General features: G+C 41.0%; 2 protein-coding genes across 4 annotated transcripts in view; both read right to left on the minus strand.

Moving 5' to 3' along the window:
• Positions 1–25361, minus strand: LOC107387974 (integrin alpha-M). 2 transcript variants are annotated; one of them, XM_070545588.1, is made up of 30 exons: positions 24755–25361; positions 23084–23186; positions 22793–22890; positions 22347–22417; positions 22133–22247; positions 21870–22006; positions 21650–21792; positions 19914–20061; positions 19657–19807; positions 10818–10891; positions 10572–10695; positions 10188–10324; positions 9931–10071; positions 9626–9847; positions 9110–9243; positions 8843–8985; positions 7572–7726; positions 7341–7466; positions 5410–5483; positions 3747–3888; positions 3563–3661; positions 3391–3476; positions 3066–3152; positions 2883–2952; positions 2689–2787; positions 2522–2602; positions 2331–2441; positions 2110–2223; positions 1920–2030; positions 1–385 (listed from the first exon to the last, which is right to left on the minus strand). In XM_070545588.1, exons 1-30 carry the CDS (start codon positions 24789–24791, stop codon positions 311–313), a joined length of 3408 nt encoding a protein of 1135 aa, XP_070401689.1. In that variant the 5' UTR covers positions 24792–25361; the 3' UTR covers positions 1–310. The 2 variants fall into 2 exon arrangements, with proteins under 2 accessions (XP_070401689.1, XP_070401690.1); XM_070545589.1 differs by lacking the exon at positions 24755–25361 and adding an exon at positions 23302–24736.
• Positions 24791–25993, minus strand: part of LOC107387976 (integrin alpha-M) — a 26664-nt gene continuing 25461 nt past the window's right edge. For both annotated transcript variants that reach the window (XM_054749187.2, XM_015963279.3), the window contains one exon: positions 24791–24925. The gene's annotated coding sequence lies outside the window, so the exon portion shown is untranslated. The remainder of the gene's footprint in view (positions 24926–25993) is intronic.

Here is a 25993-nt window from a genome sequence, read left to right on the forward strand (position 1 = left end):
TTTTTTGTATAAAAGCATTTTAATGTGTACCAAACTGCTACTTATTGCAAAATATAAACCAAACATGTTCAGTCATGTGAAAGAGCTACAGTACAATAAAGCCTCCTAAAGATATTGTCTCATACTATTTACAAGACCATCCAAACTCTGAGTACCACTAGGTGCTTGAAATACCGTTTTATGTTTCCGTTTTTCAGTTTGTATCATCAAACATTTGTAAAATAAGACCATTGTAGTTGATGAGTAAAGGGTTGAGTATGTGAGGGACAGGGTAGAAGTGATTTCCTTTTTCTGGATTTATGGTTGCTCCTCATGCATTGACTGGATCAGCTTCTCCTACATGTTCAGCCATTAGCTCATTATATTTGCTCTTGAAAAATCCAGCCTGCAGACACAAAAGATAAGAGGGATTTTAAAAGTGAAACATTTGCATACATTTGGTGGTACAAACAGAAGAATAAAGAAAAATGATGAAAGACTGACTAGTGCATTTAGACAGAAAATAGTTTTTGGCATTTCAACTTCATTAAAAATCTTTATTTTCTATATTTGCTCCATTACTAAAAATTAATAAACTGAGGATAAGTACTTACAGTTGAGTACTTGCTGATACAGAGTACCATTCATTACAGAGGACTATTAAATGATCTTGATCCAGGTCATGGAATAAACATCATCAGATCAAAACAGCTGATATCAGCACTATAAAATATACCTAAATAATGTTAATGTGTTGGATTTCATCCAATCTAAAGTGCAACTAACGTTCAATAGGCCGTGTGTCAAATAGGATATTTGGTCAATACAAAGGGGTCTCTCTCATTTGTGGGTTAAAAATGTATTTGTCGTAAGACAGCTACTGCTGCTGGGGCAGCGGGGTGTCCAGTAACCTCAGGGTTGTAGGATCAATCCCGGCAGAGAAGGCTGCTGTTGTGTCCTTTGGCAAGACACTGGTGCCTGCTGGTGGTGGCTGGAGACACCGATGGCGACAGTGCTTGGCAGACTCGCCTCTGTCAGTTCACCCCAGGGCAGCTGTGGCTACACTGTTGCTCCTCACCACCAGGGTGTGAATGTGTGTGTACATGGGTGAATGACTGTGTTGTAAAGTGCCTTGGGGGGCTCTGAGACTCTAGAAGGGCCTATATCAAATACAGGCCATTTACCATTTACAAAACAAATTATTTTCTTGAAGTCATTTCTTAAGAAAAACAAATGATTCTGCTCCAAATCGTTGCCAAAACATCTAGAACTTTCGATCTTTAAATCACGCCACCACATAGTAAGTGCCCACACATATGGTTCTCACACACACCGAACAGTCTGGACTTTGCTTAAGCATAGTTGCACTACAAAGTCACTAAAATGTGGTTTGCACAACTCTGGACATTATATATATATATTTTTTTTTTTCATTTCCATGTTATACTTGTTCAGCTGCTGTTTTGTATAGATATTTTTATTTCTTCATACATTCTTATACGTTTACATACTGTGAATTTGTTGTACAGTTACTTTATTCTCAACTTAAACTTATATACATTTTATCATATTCCTTCCCAGCTAAATTTACCTTTTATTCTAATTTGTATTGTATTGTGTATTTTGTTGTAAAGCTATTCTATTATTCAACTTTAATTCAGATATATTTTACCTTACTCTTTCCCAGTTAAATTTACCCTTCATTCTAATTCGTGCTGTACAGTTATTTTATTTTCAACTCTTAGGTCACGAGCAGTTGTGTAAGGCATTTCACTGCATTTGGTACTGTGTATGACTGTGTATGTGACAAATAAAATTTGAATTTGAAAATTTTAGAAGAAATACATGTATCTTATGATTTTTTCACAAAGCACACTGTCCCAGTCACTGCTGCTGTGTTGCTGAGCCAAACGGATTGGAATGAAAATGTTGTGACTCACCTTATACAGGCCAGCGGTGAGTAGAAGCAGAAGCAACAAGCCTCCCAGAGATCCTCCGATGATCTCTTTGGTGAAATCTGGTTCAGGAAACACTTCGATCTCAGCCTCAATCTGAATGACAGAATGAAACATTTTTACACCTAATGAAAGCTCAGTCAATACATTACTGAGTTAATGATGGGCAGTGCACCTTACGAACAGGAGGTGTGTAATTAGAGGCTGCTGAGAAGAAGATGTACTGGTTTGCATCGTATTCTAGACTGGCTGTACTGGTCAGCAGTAATTTGGCAGATGGGAGTCCAATCTGAAAACATGAGAAAGACATGAGTGAGTGTTGTGTTTCTTACTAAAGAACGTTCTTCTCACATCTGAAGAGTTGATAATGACCGGTACTCATCACCTATTGATTACCTGTTCTATCCACCCTGAGCTGAGGTTTGCAGAGATCTTATGTGTTCGTTTCTCGTTCTTTTCCATGAACCTTTTGCACCTGAACACTCTGCACCTAGCTACAGAGCAGTCCTGTGGGATGACAAACTCAAACATAGATCATTATACTTCTCATTTTTAATCATAGTTTCCAACAGGTTGTTTATTCTTACCACAACTTTTGTTTTCTTTATCTGTGCAGCAAAATCTGTGACGATGGGTTCTTCATATTTGCTTCTTTCACAGTCTGTAATCTAAAATCACTCTTTATTTAAGTCTCTCCTATCACTTTCCCCCTTTTGATCATTGTTTTATATACATCACAATGTAAATGTTTTACCTGCAAACTGTCCATGTCCATCCAAATGTCTTTGTCTCTGAGTTTGACAGGAACTCGGATCACCACGGTAAAAGTAAGAGCTCTGATACTATTAGTGACCTGACAGAAAAGGGAGGAGGGCATTAAGGTCTGAGCAGTAGACAATAAACCTGATGAGAAAATAGGTCTAGTCTATAATAAAAGCAATCCATTACCTCTATTAATTGCTGAAATGTTTTTTGCTGATTGCTTTTTCCGATTGTGAAATTGTTGTAGCTGAGGGAGCTGGACAGCCAATAAACATTTAGTGAGTATTCCGAGTTCATTATATTTGAAATCATCTCACATTTATTTTACAAAGAGTTAGTTTAGCTTGAACCAGTAGAAAACCAACCAACCTTTCAATGGTAATAAAGATACTGAACTTTACACCAATCTCCTTCTTCTTATAGAGGTTGCTAGATGCAGAATGCTGCTGGTTCCCACTAAAACAGACATTAAATGTTTATATAAGTGTTTTTAGAACAGTTCTCGCTTCTGTCAGTGCGGCCCAGGGCAGCTGTGGCTACATTGTAGCTTATCATCACCAAAGTGTGAATGGGTGGATGACTGATTGTGAAGTGCCTTTGGGGGTTGTAGAACTATAAGAAGAGCCTATACAAAGACAGGTCATTTACAACTGAGTAAAATGCATCAAACAAAGGAATATGTGATAAACATTACCTTGTAGCATTTGCAGCAATAAAGATCTTTTTCTTGTTGTCAAGTGATCGTCTGGGATTGAACCCATAGGAAACGATGAAGATCGCCTAAAATGAAACAAAAGGGAAGAATGAGACGACTTCCTGTTAAACTCTGTCTGAGCAGCAGTGAGTCAGCAGCGTAACAAACCAACCTTAGAGTTACTTTTGAAAATAGGTTTGTCAACACTGCAGTCTGTCTTTCCTCTTGCAACGCCATCTTCACTATCCAGGGAGTTACACTCAATTCTTCCCTGTTTTAAAGACAAAACATCCTAGTGACCTGCTGGAGCCTCTGATCAGAGATGAACTCAACCAGACTTGGAGCAGATTCCTCACTTGTAGAGATGTAAACTTCCTGTAGGAGAGTCCCACTGGGTATGTGAGAATGATGTGGTTGTTGTAAGAGTTTTCCCCGCTGTTGTCCACTGAGACGGTCACGTTTAAAAGCTCATCTATGCCAACTTTAACCTCTGAGGATCTGAAACGTTAAGATAAGAGAACAAAAATAACAAGTAAGTTACATCCATGTAAGGACTGCTGTAAGTTTTTACTCGCTTTTGTTATATATAAGTATTACGGAAGAGGATTAGGCTCTGAGATGGACTGGCAACCTGTCTAGGGTGTACCCCACCCGCAACCCTGGGTACAGGAAATGGATGGATAGAAGAGGATTAGGGCCACTCAAAAGAAGAAAATGAATAGAAAAGAATTCTGGCTTTTTTTTTCCTGAAATCTAACTTTAATAGTATTTAATAAGTCAGAATTATGAGGAAAAGGTCAGAGATTAAATTCATATTTATCTTTTTTTTTCATCTTTTTTTTCAGTGGCTCTAATCCTCTTTTGTGTAAATTAGTATTGGGAACTTGGGTATAAAATGTGTCATCCCACCCCTCTGGAGATAAACTTATTATATACGATCATTTACTGAAGTTTTACTAAATGCCTCAAATGTAGATAAACTCCCGTTCTGTCTGCTGGAACAGTCATAACTGGAACATAGTTGTGCAAATGCCTCTACACAAGAAGACCTTTACGCCTTTGCAAACTAATCAAACTCCTGGACAAGTAATGGGAAAAGTAAAGAAACTACGTGGAATTTTATTAGGAAGTTGTAACAATACAGCATTTATTTTGTCACCACAGAGAAATTAGCACATGCTGTGATGAAGAAACCCTCCGGTTAGGTAACTGCTAACAGGTTGTTTTAGAAGAAGAAGAAATGCTCCTTTATATAGCGCCTCTCAAAATAAAAATCACAAGGCACTTTACGAGAACAAAAATCTAAAAAAAAAAGAGGAGTGAGAAATTGTAAAAAAAAATGTGAGGAAAGGACAAGTGAAAATGAATAAGGAAGAGGTAATCGGTGGATTCCAAGCCCAGCTGCTAACTGGAGAGTTTCACAATGCCGTGCCCCTGGACAGAACACTTCACCAGCCTTGCCTGATAGTGATGGTCAGAGGGACCAGTGTGCCAGTTTACAGCAGCTGCCCCAGAACAGCTTACAACATAGCTCATTACCACGAGTGTGTGAATGAGCGAATGACTGTATTCTAAAGCAGCTTGGGGGGTTGAAGGTGCTGTGTATATACCATTTACGTTTTTGCCATTTTAGGCAGATTTGGGGTGTTAAAGCAAGATGATTGTGTTGTGGGGGTGATACTGAACCAAACCCTTTTGGGCTTGGCTGTCCAGAGGGTTCCGATGTATCTGCAACATGTGCATTTACCCTGATATCTAATGGGAAAATAAAAGCAGTGTGTTGATCTCTGTTATTTGATTTCGCATATTGATGAAACTTCTTTTACCCAAAAGTTCATGCAAATAAATTGCATTAAACTTTTGGTAGTTTCAGCAATAGTTGGTCAAATCTTATCAGACGCATAAAAAGCTTGACATTTAGGTTTGACCTAGAGTTCATGCAAGAATTTTTGTGATAATAGGATTTTTTTTGTGAATGTTCAAAAGGCACACATGAAAGTTGAGATTTGTTATGCTCACCTGGTGAAATTGAAATCCATGTTTAGTTCATCGACACACTCATTGTCAACACCACAGCTGATTTCAAACCTAATCTGTTGGCGGTAAGTGTAATGTTAATAATACTGCTATTATGGCAAAATATTACTAAGTTGGGATCTGGTGATGCATCAGAAAGTTTCTCACGTGCATCAGAAAGTTACTCGTGTGCAACAGAAAGTTACTCGTGTGCATCAGAAAGTTACTCATGTGGATCAGAAAGTTTCTCACGTGCATCAGAAAGTTTCTCACGTGCATCAGAAAGTTTCTCATGTGCATCAGAAAGTTACTCACGTGCATCAGAAAGTTACTCACGTGCATCAGAAAGTTACTCACGTGCATCAGAAAGTTACTCACGTGCATCAGAAAGTTTCTCACGTGCATCAGAAAGTTTCTCACGTGCATCAGAAAGTTTCTCACGTGCATCAGAAAGTTACTCACGTGCATCAGAAAGTTACTCACGTGCATCAGAAAGTTACTCACGTGCATCAGAAAGTTTCTCACGTGCATCAGAAAGTTTCTCACGTGCATCAGAAAGTTTCTCACGTGCATCAGAAAGTTACTCACGTGCATCAGAAAGTTACTCACGTGCATCAGAAAGTTTCTCACGTACATCAGAAAGTTTCTCACGTGCATCAGAAAGTTACTCACGTGCATCAGAAAGTTACTCACGTGCATCAGAAAGTTACTCACGTGCATCAGAAAGTTACTCACGTGCATCAGAAAGTTACTCATGTGCATCAGAAAGTTTCTCACGTGCATCAGAAAGTTTCTCACGTACATCAGAAAGTTTCTCACGTGCATCAGAAAGTTACTCACGTGCATCAGAAAGTTACTCACGTGCATCAGAAAGTTACTCACGTGCATCAGAAAGTTTCTCACGTGCATCAGAAAGTTACTCACGTGCATCAGAAAGTTACTCACGTGCATCAGAAAGTTACTCACGTGCATCAGAAAGTTACTCACGTGCATCAGAAAGTTACTCACGTGCATCAGAAAGTTACTCACGTGCATCAGAAAGTTTCTCACGTGCATCAGAAAGTTTCTCACTTGCATCAGAAAGTTTCTCACGTGCATCAGAAAGTTACTCACGTGCATCAGAAAGTTACTCACGTGCATCAGAAAGTTACTCATGTGCATCAGAAAGTTACTCATGTGCATCAGAAAGTTACTCACGTGCATCAGAAAGTTTCTCACGTACATCAGAAAGTTTCTCACGTGCATCAGAAAATTACTCATGTGCATCAGAAAGTTACTCACGTGCATCAGAAAGTTTCTCACGTACATCAGAAAGTTTCTCACGTGCATCAGAAAATTACTCATGTGCATCAGAAAGTTTCTCACGTACATCAGAAAGTTTCTCACGTGCATCAGAAAATTACTCATGTGCATCAGAAAGTTTCTCACGTGCAACAGAAAGTTACTCGTGTGCAACAGAAAGATTCTTGTGTGCAACAGAAAGTTACTCACGTTCACCAGAAAGTTACTGACGTGCATCAGAAAGTTACTCATGTGCATCAGAAAGTTACTCATGTGCATCAGAAAGTTTCTCGTGTGCATCAGAAAGTTTCTCGTGTGCATCAGAACGTTTCTAACGTGCATCAGAACGTTTCTAACGTGCATCAGAACGTTTCTCATGTGCATCAGAACGTTTCTCATGTGAATTAAATTGGATAAACTGACTTGCATTCTCAGAGTACAACATATTGTCTGGGCCAAATGAAACAGTATCTTTATTTTGTTTACCAATGACCCTTTAGGGGGCTCTGTAGCATTTAAATAAATGTTTTTAAAATAACAAGTTTGGTTTTATCTTACTACAAAGCGTTACAAATGCAGAATCAATGAAAACCTTTTCGAACATGCAAAGACTGCGTTAACAGATTTATATATTGTGTATAAAAGTCACTCACTGGATGAAAGGTTTTTGTTTGAACCTGCTGGGAGAGACTTGGTCTGAGATTCGTCTTCGAGGGTAAACCATCAAAAGTGAATTTGAGCTTATTTTCAATTGGATTGAGAGCATCTTCTGGACAGGGCTGAAAGAGAATTTAGAGGTTAATAAATTTGTATTCAGTAAATGTATTGTCTTCTTGAAATGCTGATTTTCTTAAATGGGTCATTTTAATTTCATTCAGTTTTACCTTGATAAAGAATTTTTCACTTTTGCACATTTGTCCATGTATGTCGACATTAACCGATCCTGTAATGTCTCTCTTTTCCTTAGTGATGTAAGCTCTGTTGTTTGGAGCCCTTCGAGTTGCATCCAGTATTAAAGTGTAACCAATTTGTGCTTGAGCTGAAACATACAAGTATTTTATTAAAAACAAATACACACAGCCCAGCCTGTGTGGACGCATGTCCACCTGTGGACCATCACCTGCAGGAAGAAAATGAATGGTTGGGTTCCATGTAGATTTGGTAGCATACTAAGGTGGGGGCCCTGGTGGACCATTCCCAATACACAAAAACTGGCAGGTATGATGTCACCTCTGGCATAGGAACTACAGTATAGCTTGAATATTACTGGCTTCATTTTATCAAAGTCGCCTTAACATGTAGCGTGGCCACTGGAACCCAAGTCCTGGAAAGTGTTGAAATCTTTTTATGGTTGGAGGTTCTCTGAGTGAGTTGCAAGTGGTTGGGGTGGGCATTTTGTTAACCCAGAGACCTTTTTTCTTTTTAAAACATTTATGTTTTCACAGTTTGTTTTCCTTGCACCTGAAAAGAACATTTCTTTCTGCGTATGACGTGTTATATTAAAAAAAGTTTCCTTGCCTTGCCCTGCATGCATGTTGTGATGATCTTTTGTGTACAAAATAATAGCAGTACTGTGCCTTTGGTTTGGAGAAGGCATATGGATCAGTATTTGTACTTATGCCCCAAATAGCAACTTAAAGTAACCACCTTTTTGTAGGAATTCTGGGATATGTGCTGGATGACACCGTACTGGGAACGTGTAGACCGGCTGGGGGTAGGGAGAAAGTGAAAGCTTGACCTGGAGGTGCATGATTGGGTGTAGTACCCTGCCGGATGTAAACATGTGTTTTGTTTTATTATTTAACTTATGAGGGAGTTTGGTAACTATAATAAGATAATCAAGATAATTATTGCACATGGAGAGGTTTGCAAAGGTGATTTGTGCATTTGGTCAGGATTCTTCCTGGCCAGCTCACATGGGAGGTGTTTCATATGTGTCCTACTGGAGGGTCTGGTCAACCCAGGACATACTGGAAGGATTATATCTTTAGACTGGATAAGGAAGCTGTTAAAACTGACTGGAGAAGGACAGGCTAGGATCCTAGTGCTGCTACCCAGTGACCCAGACCAGTGGCAGTGGAAGACAAATAATGCAACAACAAATACAACTGAACAGAATTAAGAATGAATGAGCTACTATTTGAGATGGAAGAACCTGCATCGATTCCAGACAATCCTCTCATGGTAAAGCAGATTTCAGCTGTACTTTCCAATGGTTTTGAACAGTCTGGGTTTTGAGTTGGGATTTCATTTGGGCTGAACAACACAGTGGCATTAACCATCACCAAAGGTCTGGACCTATAAAGAAACACGTCTAGAGTTATGACTCCAGGATTTTTTTTGCTTTTAGCTTAGTTAATACAAATCCGACAATACCCATTTCAAGAATATTTTTGAAAGATGAAGATAAAACCAAAGTCACCTGAGTAAAACAACTGTTCCCACTGAACCCACTGCTAAGTCAGGCAGTGTGTCTCCACTCTGATCATGAGACCGTGGACTGATGGACAAACCGAAAAACGTTAGTCCTGATTTCACATCAGAGGCAGCCATTTTCTGTGAAAGTGTAAAAATTCCTCATTAGCACATAAATCTTTTCATTTTCAACACTTGAAATTCTGGTGAGAAGAAGGAGGATGAAAAAAAGAAAATTAGCATGAGATGACCGTTGGGTAATGCTTCCTTTTACAGTCCCCCAATTCCTAAGTACTTACATGGTAATTACATAGTAGTGTAATTTGTTTCTGAGTTCTTGAACAGTTATTACCATGTAACACAGGTTTTTATTTTATTGATCATTCCCAGTAAATACTGCCTTACACAATAATTACACTTTTGTACAATTACACACTTTAATTAATGTAATTACCATGTACATCCTTAGTAATTAGGGGAATGTAAAAGGAAGCGTTACCGACCGTTGCTGTTATTTACTCACCTGTGAGTAGGTAGGATTGATCCCTTCACCTCCTTCTCCATTGAATATGTAGATGCTACCTTGGCCATCATTCTCCAGAGGAGCTCCAACTACCAGATCATTGAATCCATCTCTGTTTAGATCAGGCAGAGCAGCAAGAGAAGATCCAAACCTTCCTTTTGGGGATGGATCTCCTCTTAGTATTATTAGTTGTGATGGAGAATCAAAGTGGCAGTCGACATTCTGGTGCAGATGAAACAATGAGGATTTTTTTCTTAAAGTGGAAAAATATATAAATTAATTCATTGACAATGGCTGTTATTTACCAAACCAGTCAGCTTGCAAACATACACTCGTCCCTCTCTGTCGTCGTCTTTGTACATGGGAGCAGATAGGAGGATTAGATCAGTGTAGCTGTCAGAATTCACATCCACGGCACAAACCTCTGCCCCAAAATATTCCCCACTCTGAAGCAGTAAAGAAAAGTTAGAAGTGAAAGATTTACAAAACAGTGAAGGAGCTGATTATATTAACCCAAACTTTGTCATTGTTCTTACAGTACTATCAAGCTACAAATACCTACCTGTTCTGGATAAGGGTTTATTTGCTGGTGAAAATCATCTCTGAAAACAGTGATCACAACTCCTCTGTGTTTGTACCGCGGAGCACCTAGAACTGTCAACATGCCTGACTGAGTTGGAGCTACTGCCATGGAATAACCTGAAATTGTATGGTTGAGTTGTCAAAACAATGTGTAAAAATAACCATTTAAATGTTTAGTTGAGCACATTTAATTATGTGACAGGTGATATGTTAGCATGTGATTCTACTCAATATTACTGTATGTGTGAAAGTGCTCTATGATGAGAAATTAATTACTTGCAAATTAATTACTATTTGTACTTGCTGTTGAGGTGTGTTGTTACATAATCAGAAATATGATCTGGTTTCACTGTAATTTTCTTACCAAGATAACTGTCAGGCCCTATAGATTGTGGTTCAAATGAGCCTGTAAGCACGGCATTCTGAAGTGAGTATTTCCTGTAGCCTCCTCTCCACTCATTAGCACCAACAATAGACATCTGAACCTCCTGTGATGTGAGCAGAAAATAGCCTATTGTGAGTAAATGCATCATTGGTTTTGGATATTTGTTGCTTTTAAACGTGTAAAACTGTAGTTAAGTCTAGCCTTATTTCTAGTGTGTTTCTTTACCCCTGGTAAGATAGCTGTTCTGAACCCCTCTTGAGACATTTCCAGTTTCAGTGTCTCTCCACTGACTTTAGATCCTGTGAAGTCAAAAGAATTTGGCTGTATTTTATGTTTCTTGAAAGCTTTTATGAAACTTTGTAGTTTTACTAAAGAGAATCTTTGTTTTAGGATTCGTGTTTTCACCATTTTCAAACATTATGCTTCTAACTGGCTGTTTAAAGTAACAGTGTGTTTTCCCTGGAGATGGGGGCAGTACATACCTAAGTCATTACTAGCAAGTGGTGTTTTTGTGCTCGACTAAGACCTTACCAACGGATGGCCATTAGGGTCAAAAATCCCTGGGCGTACTTTGCTAGAACGTTCAACCTCCAGCAAAATAACAAGCACATCCAACTCCCTTTCATCACTGGCAACGAGCAAAGAGGTAATTGTGTAAAAGAAAGAAAAGGATCTTTCATGTAGCACCTCTTAAGAATTATTATTTTAATTATAACAATTAAAGTATAAAAATGCTTTCAAAAAATGATTAAAAAAATGACAAATAATTACAATTGTGATTAAAAAAATAATCATGTAAGGAAAGGAAGAGAGAAAATGAATAGGAAAGAGGGAAATCAGTGGATTGCGGGGTAAAGCAGAATAAGTAGAAACAACATTGTTTACGAATTGCAAAAGTTTTTGTAACTGCTTGTTAGTAATCAGTAAGCACATTTTGTCCCTACAGGCTCCCATAGAAAGAAATGTAATCTTTATTTAAGGTTTATATAATTGATGTGTTGGGCATTCCATTATTTTGGGCAGTACAGTAATTTTTGTGTTTATGTATATTAGAGTTCTGTATTAAAAGAAGAGACTGATCTGTTTCCACCACCTGCTGGTGGTTGAGGAGAAGACAGGCGGGGAGAGAGGGAGAAGGAGGAAGTGAAGGAAGCAGCGGCGAGCTGCGGTGTGGGAGTTTTTGGTTCTGTCCTGCTGTTCGGCAATAAAGAGGATTATAATTCAAAACTGTAGCCCGTCTTCCATGTACCCCCGAGAGCCGGCACCTATCAACAAATAAGGGTTACAGACTGGTGGCAGCAGTGCCGTGGACCGAGGCAGTCCACTAACTTCGTCAGGTGGGAGTTAATCGGACATTGTCCGTGGTCGCTAAAGACGTACTGTAAGTGGCTTGTTTATAAAGATGAACAGTTGGCAGTTGTGGCTGTAACCACTGAGCAGACGATGTGAGTTGGACAGAAATATATATATATATATATATATTTTTGCTATTCCTTTTGCTGGAGACGCCTCAGCAGTTGATGGCGTTAGAGACGCCACCATTTCAGGCAATGTAGGCGCAGGCCCAGTTACAAGAAACGAGAACTGTTGTTCATTTTCAAGTGGATGTACCTTCCTGTTTCCACAGTGATGGCAAGGATAAAGAAAGTTTTTCGTAATGGAGGAGACACTTGGAACTTTAAGGCATGCACTGATGGATAGCAGCTTGATATTGCCACAATACTCCCCACTCACCTCAATGGTGATGCCCTAGCTTACTGGCTATCTTTATCACCAGCTGTGCAGCAGGACTATGATACCTGTGTGGAGAAGCTAAATGAAGTTTTCGGACGGAAAGAATTTTTGCTTCACTTTCAGACTTTTGTGGATGCTAGACAGCGTTTGCCCAAGGAATCACTGGAAGTTTCTGCAGCAGAAATTACAAGACTGGTCCTAGAAGCATTCCCAAATTATGGGGAGCCAGCCATTAAAATGGAATGCTTCTGCAGATTTGTGGCTGGTTTAGACCATATCCTGCAGGCAAAATGCCACGAACATGGAGCAGCTACATTGGAGGATGCTCTGGCGGTCGCATGTAAATGGGAACGTGCTGTGGAGGCAATTAAGTTACTTCCTCCCTCTGTACTCCCAAGTCCTGTTTCGCCTTTTGGGGCTACATCAGTTGAACATGCTGAACCAGTCACTGCTATGGTGACTACACGCGGCGACAAGTCTACTTCTGATTCGTCTGAGGGACTGGTGGAAGTTGTTAAACAGCTGTCTAAGGATCTTCAGGCCTTAAAACTGGAAGTCTCCCAGTTGGGTCATGAACACGCTCATCGGCCGCATACATCTGGCTCTCCGGCCTCCAGGCAAAGATATGAGACGGATGACTTCAGATGTGACAGAGGAAGGGACACACATCGCAGATCCCCATCAGGTTCTCCAGCACGGCGTGGTTTCTACTCAGTCAGCCCAGCTCATCACTCTTCCGGCAGATTCTACGGAGATCATCAACACCAAGGAGCCTCGTCTGGTCCATGGGGGAGGCACCATTCGCCATGTCCACCCTCCACACAGCGAGATCGTCACCAGGATCCTCATCGGGGCTGCAGCCAGGATCAGTTAAGGCAATACAGCCCAGCGGGACGTCGCTTTTCAGACTGTTGTTACGTCAACCCATGTTACCATGGTGACGGCCACAGACACCCCGCTTATTAGCCTGATAGAGATAGATATGACTCACGCTCACACCCTACGATTAGGGACAGCTACCCCCAGCACAGACAGGGAAACAATGTCACTTTTAGAGATGACTTTGATGGTCAGGGAAATGACTGGTAGTGGGCACTGAGGGCCAAGTGTCTGCTGCTGTTGATGTGGCCCGACCAGTATTTCCATCACAATGTGGCACCTCTACACGACATGTGCTTGCAGTTATTGACAATATTTCCACAAAAGTCTATTTAGACACTGGATCAGACATCTGACGGATTAGTGAAGCTTTCAGGTTATCCATTCCGTTCAAAACCTTTGCAGTGCGCTCACATTTTCCCCAGAGCTGTAACAGGTGATTATCTGGACAATCTTGGAATGCTTCCGGTAGCCATTAGGTTAGGTAGTGAAGTTTTTACACACACAGTCCAGGTGGTTAGGAATGTCACACAAGCCGTTATTTGGGGTTGGGATTTTTTGTTAGCCCATCACGAGATTCTGGACTTGACACAGGGTGTATGTAAGGTGGGAAATCATAGTGTTGTACCTCTTTTAGTCACCACAGAGACTGCCCCTTTCAGCTGTAGTGCTGTTACTCTATCTCCTATAACTGTACCTGCTAGATCACAAATGACAGTTTTGGCTAAGGTTCAACCCACAATAGGAGTACCTGATCTTGAAACAGAATACACAAGTGTTCTGGAGCCCAGTTTACTGAACCATCACGGACTGCTAGCAGCACGCACATTAACTCAAGTACAGACCGGCTTGGCCTGCATCAGGGTAATGAATCCTATGACAACTGACATCCAAGTACCTCCTAGGTGAGTTTTTTCCCTTAGGGAAAGATGACCACAATGACTATTATGTAGTGGAGCCCACCGTAGGTGTGGTTCAGACGACGGACACCCCCACACCAGCAACATGTCCACCTGAGATTGACCTGAATCATTCAGGACTTACTGACGACCAGCGATGACAACTACAATCTCTCTTGCAGATGTACAGTGATGTCTTCAGTGCTCATGATCAAGACTATGAGTGCACCAATGTAGTGAGACATAGTATCCGAACAGGGGACACTCCCCCTATCAAACAACGAGCGTACAGAACTTCACCCAACATCCAAGCAGAGATAGTCAGGCAGGTGCAGGACCTCCTCTCCCGTGACATCGAGGAGAGCAGCCCCTGGTCTTCGCCGATAGTTCTGGTGAGAAAGAAAGATGGTGACTACAGATTCTGTATAGATTATAGGAAGTTGAATGCAGCTACTATTAAGGACTCATATCCTTTGCCACGTCCTGCTGGTGCACTTGAATGCCTTTCGGGTGCCTGCTGGTTCAGTTCCATCGACCTATCCAGCGGATACTGGCAGGTTGAACTAGACCCTTGTGATAGGGAAAAAACAGCATTCAGTACAGGTAGCAGACTGTTTCAATTCAAAGTCATGCCAATGGGTTTAATGAATGCTCCCCCAACATTTCAGAGACTTATGGAGTTGGTGCTCCACAGTCTACATTGGAAAGATTGTCTGATTTACTTGGATGATGACCTTGTCTTCAGTTGCTCGTTTACAGATCATCTTCAGAGTCTGAGAGAAGTCTTTGACCAATTTTGCTCAGTGGGTCTCAAGTTGAAGGCCAGGAAATGTCATCTGGCACAGCTTCAAGTTACCTTTTTAGGACATGTAATTTCCTGTCATGGCCTCCAGCCAGATGCCAGGAATGTGGACAAAGTGCAGGAGTGGCCTATGCCCAGGACAGCTACAGAGGTGAGGGCCTTCATCGGACTGTGTTCCTATTATCGCAGGTTTGTTGAGAACTTTTCCCTCATTGCTGCCCTGCTTCTCGCTCTGACACACAAGGGGGCCATATTTAACTGGACTATAGAGTGTGAGGATGCCTTCCTGTCATTGAGGCATGCTCTCATTAACCCGCCGATTATGGCTCATCCCATTTTCTCGCAGCCTTTTCTGTTGTATACCGATGCATCACAAAAGGGAATAGGCTTGGTACTGGCACAACGTACAGACAACAAGGAACATGTGATCGCCTATGCCAGCCATACACTCAGCCCATCAGAAAGGAAACTGGCTACCTTTTGACAGAGAACGTTGGGCAACGTTTGGTCTGTAAGACATTTTAAACATTTCCTATCGGGCAGTTCATTCACTGTTGTTACTGATCATAAACCTCTGTTAAATCTGAAGAAAACTGCTGTGGATCAAGATCCGACAGGCAGGCGCAGTAGATGGATTCTCGAACTTGATGTTTATGATTTTAACATAATATAATATCATCATCATCATCATCATCGAGAAGGCAGCCAGCATGTGAATGCGCACGCCATGTCTAGGCGGCCACTGGCTAAGACACAAGACAAAGCTGTACAGTGTGTAAACATCATTACCACCACTGACAGACTTCCTGTTGATAACGCTGGTAACACTAGTAACGCTGACACTATTTCTCCAGAGGTCAGCCACACACTGTCTACAGATTTGGATGCATTACAAACACACCAGCAGAATGATGAATGCATTAGGGAAGTCCTCTCATGGTTTACGGATGGCAACAGGAGGCCTCCTATTGGCCGACTAAAGCGTTCATCTCCTGTGTTACGGAAGCTGTGGCATGACTATCCTAAGCTGATAGTTAGACAGGGGGTTCTTTGTAGAAAAGTCAAAGCAAGTCCACAATCACCCACAACTTTTCAGGTTGTTTTGCCAGCTGCTCTCATTCCTACAGCCTTGACTGATCTGCATGGGAATCTGTTTAGTGGTCATTTCAGTGCTGAACACACGCTTCAAAGAGCGAGAGGTATGTTATTGGCTATATATGTCCCGAGACACATTTCCGTTTTGTTCTGAATGTGGGGCATGTCAAAAACGTTCTTCGCCTGTTCCTCAGGAAAGGGCACCACTGTCGTCAGTCAGTGCAGACAGACCTTTTCAGAAGGTGGCTACTGACATCACGGAGCTGCTGATTACCTCACAAGGTAACAGGTATGTTCTTGTGATAATGGATTATTTTACTCGATATGTCAACCTTTTCCCACTGAAAGATCAGCGTGCCATCACAGATGCAAAATGTATCTTTGAGGACTATATTAGGCAACATGGGATCCCTGAATTAATTTTTACTGATCAAGGCCGTCAGTTTGAATCTGACCTCATCAAACATCTTTGCACTGGACTTGGTATCACGAAAACTCAGACGTCACCATACCATGCCTAGTCGGATGATATGGTTGAGAGACTAAACCGAACTTTGAAAGACCAGCTTTCTAAATTCATTGCACAGGAAGGAAGTGAATGGGACCAGTATCTGACACAGTTTGAAATGGCTTATAACTCCAGTGTTCATTCCAGCACTGGTTTTTCTCCTTTCTTTCTGGTGCATGGCAGAGAGCCCCTTTTTCCTGTGAATGTTCTGTTGGACTGTGGACCTGCGGTGACCACTGTCACGCCGGGTACACCAGCTGCTTATGCTAATAGACTTTCAGCTCGCTTATCACATGCTTTTCGGAATGTGGATGAAAACTCTGCTTCAAGTAAGGAACATCAGAAACACTACTATGACAGAAAGACTGTGTGTCATCCATTAGCATCTGGTGATCTTGTTCTTTTGGATGATCTGGCACAGCAGATGAACAAGCTTGCTCCCAGATGGAAGGGTCCATTCATCATTTGCCGACGGATGGAGAAGGATGGATTTCCAGGGGTCACTTATGAGATACGTAGCCTGGAAATGACCAGTCACGTAAGTGGGTGGTGCATCACAATAGACTGAAAGCGTACAAAGGAACCGAGCAATCGCATGAATCTCTTCAGTCGCATCCACCTACACCCATACCTGAACTGGGTCTACTCAGTACGACTACATCTAGCCTCACAGCTCTGTCAGGAGCTTGGCCTTTTTGACCGCCAACCCCTCCGAATGTGCCTCAGGGGACTGAGAACGACTCTCCTGTGGATTCTGTTCAGATGCCTCATGTACGTGGTCCTGCATCGTCCCCTAGACTCTCTGACGCACCCACATCTCCTGTTCCTTCGGGATCGGGTGTTGCAGAGTCTGATGTTTCCCCTGCACACGATCACACAGTTACACCATCACACAGTTCGGCACCAGTCACTTCACGAAGTGGCCGACATGTTAGACTTCCCGGTAAACTCAGGGACTTCATTACTTAACGGACTAGTTGAGTCTGTTTTTGTCCTGTGTTGTTGGTTATGTTTCAGCTGCACATGTAGTAAATATACTATGTTATGATTGCTCATGGTTGTCATTAATGCACTTTTGGCATAGTGGTTCAACCACTGTTGGTTGAGGTTATTTGGGGTTGACAGTGCAATTATTATTTGAAAGGAGGACATTTTTTGCAGTGGTGGTCAACTGTAATCTTTATTTGAAGTTTATATAATTGATGTGCTGGGCATTTCATTATTTTGGGCAGTACAGTAATTTTTGTGTTTATGTATATTTGAGTTCTGTATTAAAAGAAGAGACTGATCTGTTTACACCACCTGCTGGTGATTGAGGAGAAGACAGGCGGAGAGAGAGGGAGAAAGAGGTAGCTAAGGAAGCAGCGGCGCGCTGCGGTGTGGGAGTTTTTTAGCCTGGCAAGCCAGACTAAATAAATGTATTATTTAGTCTGGCCATGCTCCATTGACGGCTCTCGGCTGTGGGGCGGGTTCTACCGTTGTCTTTCAAATGATCTCCGCATGCTACTGGACAATGAATGTGACATACTCTTGTTTCACTCTGTTGCATCATCCCACCCACCAGGCATATAGAGTGCCCTGATTGGCCCACAAAGCAGATAAAGCTCTGTGATTTGTTCACTAAGCAGATAAAGCACTATGATTGGCCCACCATTATGGACCAATCACAGCTCATTATGTGTTTGAAACCCCTCTAGAGAGCTGTGATTGGTTAGCCACAGTCCTGGTAGGAGCTGCTGAGGTTCCAATGGAGCATGCCTAGACCAAACTTTGCAAAGCAAGAATTTGGTCTAGTTTACTAGGCTAGGAGTTTTTGGTTCTGTCCTGCTGTTCGGCAAAAAAGAGGATTACAAATCACAACTGTAGCCCGTCTTCCATGTACCCCCGAGAGCCGGCACCTATCAACAAATAAGGGTTACAGAAACATAGCATCTAATATGGCATCACCGAAATACTTAGGCCCTTTCCCAATTGGCTAACAGCAACATTTCTCTATCACTCGTTGCTCTGCAACGTGGATAGTCTGGAAGAGTTTTCCTTTGTAGTGGAGTTGCTAATGCTAAGGGTTAGCTTTTAGTCAGGATGCTGTCTTCTGATTCCTGGAGGCTAAACCAGCAACAGCCTTCTCCATTGAGAGTCAAGATGGGTGTGTCCATGAATGTTAAGTGACAGTGTGAAGTTGATCCGTCTGGCTTTTCTGATCCTAGAATTTCTCCATCTGTTTTCTTTCAGAAAAGAGTAGAATGCCTTCTCCGGGTCAGGGATGAGGTCCTGCCCCAAGTGGAAGAGTTTATGTACCTCGGAGTCTTGTTCACGAGTGAGGGAAAACTGGAGCGTGAGATCGATAGGCGGACTGGTGCTGCATCTGCAATGATGCGGGCATTGTACCGGTCTGCCGTGGTGAAGAGAGAGCTGAGTCAGAAGGCGAAGCTCTCGATTTACCAGTCGATCTACGTTCCTACCCTCACCTATGGTCATGAGCTTTGAGTAGTGACCGAAAGAACGAGATCGCGGATACAAGTGACCAAAATTAGTTTTCTCCGAAGAGTGGCTGGGCTCTCCCTTAGAGATAGGGTGAGAAGCTCGGTCATTCAGGAGGGGCTCGGAGTAGACCCGCTGCTCCTCCACATCGAGAGGAGCCAGTTGAGGTGGCTCGGGCATCTGGTCAGGATGCCTCCTGGACACCTCCCTGGTGAGGTTTTCCGGGCATGTCCAACCAGGAGGAGACCTAAAGGTAAACCCAGGACACGGTGGAGGTACTATGTCTCTCACCTGGCCAGGGAACGCTTTGGGATTCCCCCGGAGGAGCTGGCCCAAGTGGCTGGGGAGAGGAAAGTCTGTGCCTCTCACCTTAGGCTACTGCCCCCGCGACCCGACTCTGGATAAGCGGATTAAAATGTATGGATGGATGGATGGTTTTCTTTCAGAAGCAAATGCAGGAGATAGGTGTAGGAGACTAGTTTCATGTTGAGCCTCCATGAAAAACTCAAGTAGCCGATTATGACAAAACATTATCTTTAAAACAGTAGTTTTTTGGAGTTCTACCCTCTTAACATGCCCTGAATGACTGAGGATCTACTCCACCATATATGTCTGGTAATGATTTCATTGTGCTTTTAATTTGAAATTGCAAGATGACATCTATACCTTCAATAGAAAAAATTCTGTCTTGCAAGTTCCCTTGAATTTTTTCAAGCGCTTCAAAGTTTTCAACTTGAAACATAAAGTTTTCAGACGGTTGAGATGCAATCAGTTTGAGTTCTTTTATTGCATCAAGGCTTGTAAATGCTTCTCCCACCTAGAGGTGTAAAAAGAATGCAAGTCAGTTCATACCTAAAATCTTTAGTCATGCCAAAATAGACTAAAACACAAATAACCCATTAAATTAGTTAGATGTATCTTACCCCAACAGAAAATCGAGCAATGTCTTTATTGTCAGCTAATTGTATCGCTTTGTCTAGGTCGCTGTCAGTAGACTGTCCGTCTGTAATGACTATCAAAATCTTTTTCACCTTTAGCCTGGAACCCCTGTCTGGTGAGAAGACATCACTCCTGTCAAAAGATTTTTGAATACTTGTCAGTATATTTTTACTAGTAAGGATTGTAACATAAGGAACGAAAGAACATATTGCTAGAAGAAGTACAATTACAAGAGAGAAAGGCATGGATGCATTCCTTTTGGAAACTTTTACATATTGTTTAGTTGAAATGTGTTGAACAAAGTGGGCTCCTCGTTACGGCTGATTGCTTCAAGATTGTTTTAACCGTGCACCACTCCCTTCAGAGAAGGTGACGGTTTATTTTCCTGGTGGGAGCATGTCAGGATTCTGGGTGGTGCTTAAGCCTAGTTTATACTTCTCCATCTGCGTTTGGACGGACGCACGGAACGCGATAACCCATCCTTTCGAGGGCTCTCCGACAGGCTTGCAAGGATGGAAGGAGCACTCTTTTCTAAACATTCGTCCGTCGAGATGGAGAATGCAAGTTTGTGATTGGTCAGGATGACGCTGTCGTCTACAGTGCCGCCTTTGCGCACTCAAAAACATAAAGAGATCAGAGGATATAGAGCAGCAGACACGGAGCAGCTTGAAGAATACCTCACGGAAAAACTCTGAAAATGTGAACGTTTTATTCTCGCGTGACTGGAGGAGTGAAAAGATACGGAGCAAGCATTTTATTTGTGGACGGAAATGACGGGAAACGTGGGTTTAGATGTGGCAAGTGCATGAAGAGGTGGAGGAAGATGAGGGACAATTTTGTCTGCGTTTAAAAAGTCTCTTAAATACAAAAAACACAATATAAACACACTATCGTGGACCGGATACATGACAGGATACCAGAGAACAGCGCTACACCCTCTGTTGTCCTGGCAGGGAATTGCTTTGCAACACTCCCCAGGAGACGGGGAAGTCTGAAGGCAAAACGTCTCCATCCATTTGTGCGAGTCTCTTCCTCGTGGAGCTGATGGAGAAGTATAAATTAACTTTAAGGGAATGATGGTGACAGATGCTTGACATAGGGCATAAGCATCAGTGCAGCTTGCTCGAGGAGGATTTCATGTTTGGCATTTGACTATTTACATTTTATTTTTAAATTGTTCTTGAATATATTCAGCAATATGAAAATATATTAAATCATTTAAATTTGGGACTGCCTTCACCCTGAGGGAACTTTCCAAGCCAGCCGCAATCTAATGGTTCCTGTAGAAATCCAGAGCTGTTTTTGTTCTATTATGTTCTCTATGGTTTAGAAGCACAGTGGCTGCAAAACTTATCTTTAACATTATCATTTAATGTATACCAAAGGTTATATTTATTTAGATTGTTTCGTAAATTCATAAATCATAACAACCAGGTCTGTAGCCTAGTGGCATGAGTGTCTGCCCTGGGAGATTGGGGTTCAAATCCTGGTTGGGTCAAACCAAGGACTTTTTTTAAAAAAGGCCTCTCCTCTTGTGACTCAGCATTACAGAGTTGGATTGGGGGGTTAAACCACCAAATAGTTCCAGATTGCAGCCACAGCTGCAGTTCACTGCTCCCCCAGGTGATAGGTCAAATGCAGAGAACAAATGTCACGGGACTGTAACTTTAATAAATTATCCTGAAAGCATGTATTACGTTGAGGTTACAGAGGTACTTACACAACTTTTTTGATAGCTGCAGCTGTTGCTGTTGCTCCAATAATTTGTTTTAAATTATCAATGTGATATTTCCAGTTTCCTGACGGAAATGTATCAAAATAATAATGAATTGTAGTTTTTGATGAAAACTGTGTGACGGAAAACTGCAAGAAAATGGAAAAAAAAAATCAATCTTAATGTCTAGAGTGTGTCTATTTGAACTGTGTGTGTATTTGAGCACCTTTGTGGCTTCTGTCTCTCTTCTCAGGAATGAACTAATTAGATTTTTCACAAAGGTCTTCATTTTAATAAAATCTTCTGCGGCCACACTGCCAGAGGCATCCAGAAGAAACGCGATATCAGCCATGTTTTGACACTCTGTTGAAAAGAAAACAGAGTTTAAATAAAATAAATGTCTAAGCCATCTTTTACTGCCTGTATGTTTTTTATGGTGAACTCTTCAATGAACCATCTTGAATAATCCTGCAGATATAATTCTATTACCTTCCGTGGAAGGCGGATAAGAGTTTCCAAATCTGTTCTGAGGATCTATCTCAAAGCACAAACCCTTGTACATGGTGATACTTTTGCAGTCTTTAGGAATAGTTGGACCACATGCCTGAAAAGTATTTTTTAGGTTTTATTATTTTGATGTTTCTGAAAATTTTCACTATCTGCAAAATAACATTTTTGAGATGTTTCATTTTAAAAATCTCACCAAAGTGTTTTGGGTCATGGGATCACTTGCCATCGCCAAACCAAGAGACATGTTGACTGGAGTTTTTTCTTCTGTGAAAATGTTAAAAACAAAGAAACTAAATTCATTCAAGCATCTCTGAGTGTCCTAAAGGGTGCTATATATGGATTATGGATTATTATTATTAATAAAGTAAAATGATCTTTCAAAGTGATGACCACACACACTAAACCACTCTCTACGACTGTGAAACTTTCTCTGTTGAATCTAAACCTCTCAATAATTATGGACGTTATTATTATATTTTGCTTATTAGAACCATGGCTACTTTATTTCACGTATGCATTTTATTTTTGGCATTTTAGGTGTGACTGTTAACGAGTTGGGTTTAGGATTAGCCAGATGAGCCTTTTAGGGGCTTGTTAAAATGGAAAAAAAAGTTTTGTTAGTAATAAGATTATTCCTACCTGACAGAAGTAACTCTTGGCATTTCTCGGTGGTACATTCAAATACTACTCCCCTTCCGTTACTCGAGTGCTGCTCAAGTGGGGCACTGATGAGCAAACTGAGGAAGCAAAACCAAAGGTTTTGGCGCGGTAGACTAAAGAGGCATGGATGTTATCTTACATTGGGGAGCACATTTTTGTTCCTGTTGCTAAATCATTAGTTTCACAAGCTGAGGTACTGTTAAAAAGAATAAATGTAAATTTCAAAGTCATGGCACCTGTTGCACAACATTTTACACAACAATGACTCACCTCAATTGCCGTTGCACCACCTGGTAGCCAAAACCCCCAGCAGAGTCACTGAAAGACTTCCAAGCAGCAGGATCAATATTAAAGCAAAGAGCAGCTGTTAACACTGTGAGATAAAAAAAAACATATCCCAATTTCTATTATACAACGTTTTTAGGGGAAGAGGGATGCAGAAATATCTCTTGTGCACCATTCTATTAGTGAAAACTATTATTACCCACTTTGACATAGATGCAGTAATTGTAATGATTCCACCTTGTTCGGCCATGCCTGTCATGTTTGTTTTTTTCCTTTCTACCAGTCCTCCTGTTAATCATTCTTCTTCTTCTTCCTTTCCGGTTAAATGGCGGGTGGCAACCCTCCTGTTAATCAGCTTCACACAGTTCACCTGAGCCCTGCCTAATTGTCTCCTTGCAGCACCTGTTCACTCCTCCTTTTAAGCAAAGCTCAGGCTCTGTCTCCCTGCCAGATTATTGGCAGCCTTTTGCCAGTAGAGACTTCAGCAATATTTACAACCAAGCCTTTTGACTTTTGACCATGTTTTCTGTCCATGGATTTTGTCTGCCTTGCCCCTCACAGATTCTATTGCCCATCTGTCATCTGGACCCCAACCTTGGCTCTGAACTGTGATTACTGATTCCTGCTCAACCCCCTGATCGGTATTGCTGACTTCTGCCTGCCTGTGTATGACTTTGCCTGTACCTCCACTCTGACATTGGATTTTGGATTCATGAACTTCTGTGGGCTGTACTAGTTGTTTCTCTTTTTGAGGATAGGCGCTTAATCCACAGACCGTCCCATAGCTGGCACTGAGACAGTCCCGCTCCCTCTCCCTGTCATTGCAGCATATGCTGCTCTGTCAGTTTTCCTATCAGCAGATTATTCTGCGATTCCCTCATTTGCCCACATTTTAAATAAAAAATAAACATTCTTTAATGTTTTACTGCTGTGTTTGGCTGAATTTCCAGGTCTTCAGGTTATTCCCATCACAGTAATTAAAAATTTCCAAAACTTAAATGTTTTTTTTTACTTTTTTACAGAGATGTTCTAACCTAAGTTTTCATCTAAATGTGATTCCAAATGTGTTTTACTTAAGAACTTGGCATGATTACCATGGCAGCAAAATTTGAAGCCTCATCGTATTTTTAAACATCTTACGTTTTTTTTTCTAAACTATTTAGTTGCATTATACTTCTACTTTGTTTCCTAAATGGCTGCTGTAACTTTTTTACTATCAATTAAGAAAAATATTCTAAAAAAAATCGCATCACAACAGATTAATCTTACAGTAAACTTACAGCTACATGAAAACATGCTTTTAAGTCTAAGGACATGGTGAATGAAGACGAGGTGCAGAAAACCTCACTATGATGACTGCAGAGTGGGAAATGTCTCTAAAGAACAAAATCCTGTACTGCCTTTAAGCATATTTAAGTATTTTGCTCAACTGTAACATTAGTGCCACAGTGTGACTATGAGATGTTTTAAAAAATAAAGTCTTTGGCTGCTGTTTCCATATTGGAGGAGCAAACACAATAGCTCTTGAAAGATCCACTTATTGACTATCTTGATTTCCTCATGGTTCTGACAAGTTGCTGGATTAAATTTGATGGTGCAAAACAAAAAATCTGATTAGATAATATTAAAAAGCAAAGAGACCTAAACTTTTCTTACCAGACCAGAATAAAATCACATTAATGGTCCGATCCATCGTGCTTTCCCCATTCAGAATAACTAAATGACTCCCATTCTGTAGAACCCAAATGGCACTTCTAGAGGAAATGTTGGAGGCGTTGCAGCACTCGCCCCTTCAGTCTGTAGCATGAAACTTTTTTGATTGGTGTTCTGGGACAAATAGATAAGACACATTTAAACATTAGTTGACTCTGTGGTTTAACTGCATGCAGACAATAGCACACTGCTGTTAAGATATCCCTCTCAAGAGTAACATCATCGCAGACACACCCTGAAAAGCATTAGGCTGAACAACTTTTCAGGCAGTATAACATCCCCCATGCCTTTCAGACCCTTGGACATTTGTCCAATGAACTGTCACAGACTGAACCCACTCTCACCTGTAAAAATGGCAGACTGCACAGACCTCTAGAGAATTGTCAAGTCGGCCCTCATGAAGTCTGTAATTTTTTTTTAAGATGTTCATGCTGATGATACATTTGAGATCATTTTGTGTTATAATGTGATTTTTTCTCAAGCTGAAAGGTCATATCTTGAGTAGGACCTGCTATTAGATGAAACTTATTGAATGTTAAAATAAAGAAATAAATGCAAAACAAACATTTGTCTTTTTCTTCTTTTGTACCTAACCTCTACAGGTCAATGTACTAGGCATAGGTACTCAGTTTCAGCATGTTCTCAGTAATACTTCTACTCGAGTTGGGAAGATGTGGTATTTTCAAAATATCTGAAAATATCTATTTGAAATTATTTATGATGAGAATAAAAGAGACACACTAAATTATTAAAACTTTATTTGTATTGCCCTTTTTTACAAAATGCTGAACATATGAAATAAGGCAGGTAAAAACAGTGATAAAAAAACAATACAAATAAAAACATCCAAATAACAGCATTGCTAAAATATCTATGAAAGTAAAAATTATATCTAAGTACCCACTCAGCTGCTGAAAGATCAAGAAAACACAAAGGTCTCTAGTTTTATTTTAAAAACCTCAAAAGAAGAATGCTTGTCTACTATTTGAAATTGTTGACAGTCCTGAGACGTCAAGTCCCCAGTCAGAATATAGGAATGAAGGTTGGCTATATAGACCTTGTAGTCACCTGAGCTGGACAAGGAAAGATATTTTACCACAGGAGGTTTTTTTTTCTGTAAGAATGTGGCCAGCCGCATTCAGAACCAATTGTAACACTTTTCTGAGGCCAACCAGAGAAAAG

Source organism: Nothobranchius furzeri, chromosome 16 (genome assembly GCF_043380555.1).
Source record: "Nothobranchius furzeri strain GRZ-AD chromosome 16, NfurGRZ-RIMD1, whole genome shotgun sequence".
In the NCBI taxonomy this organism is placed as follows: domain Eukaryota; kingdom Metazoa; phylum Chordata; class Actinopteri; order Cyprinodontiformes; family Nothobranchiidae; genus Nothobranchius; species Nothobranchius furzeri.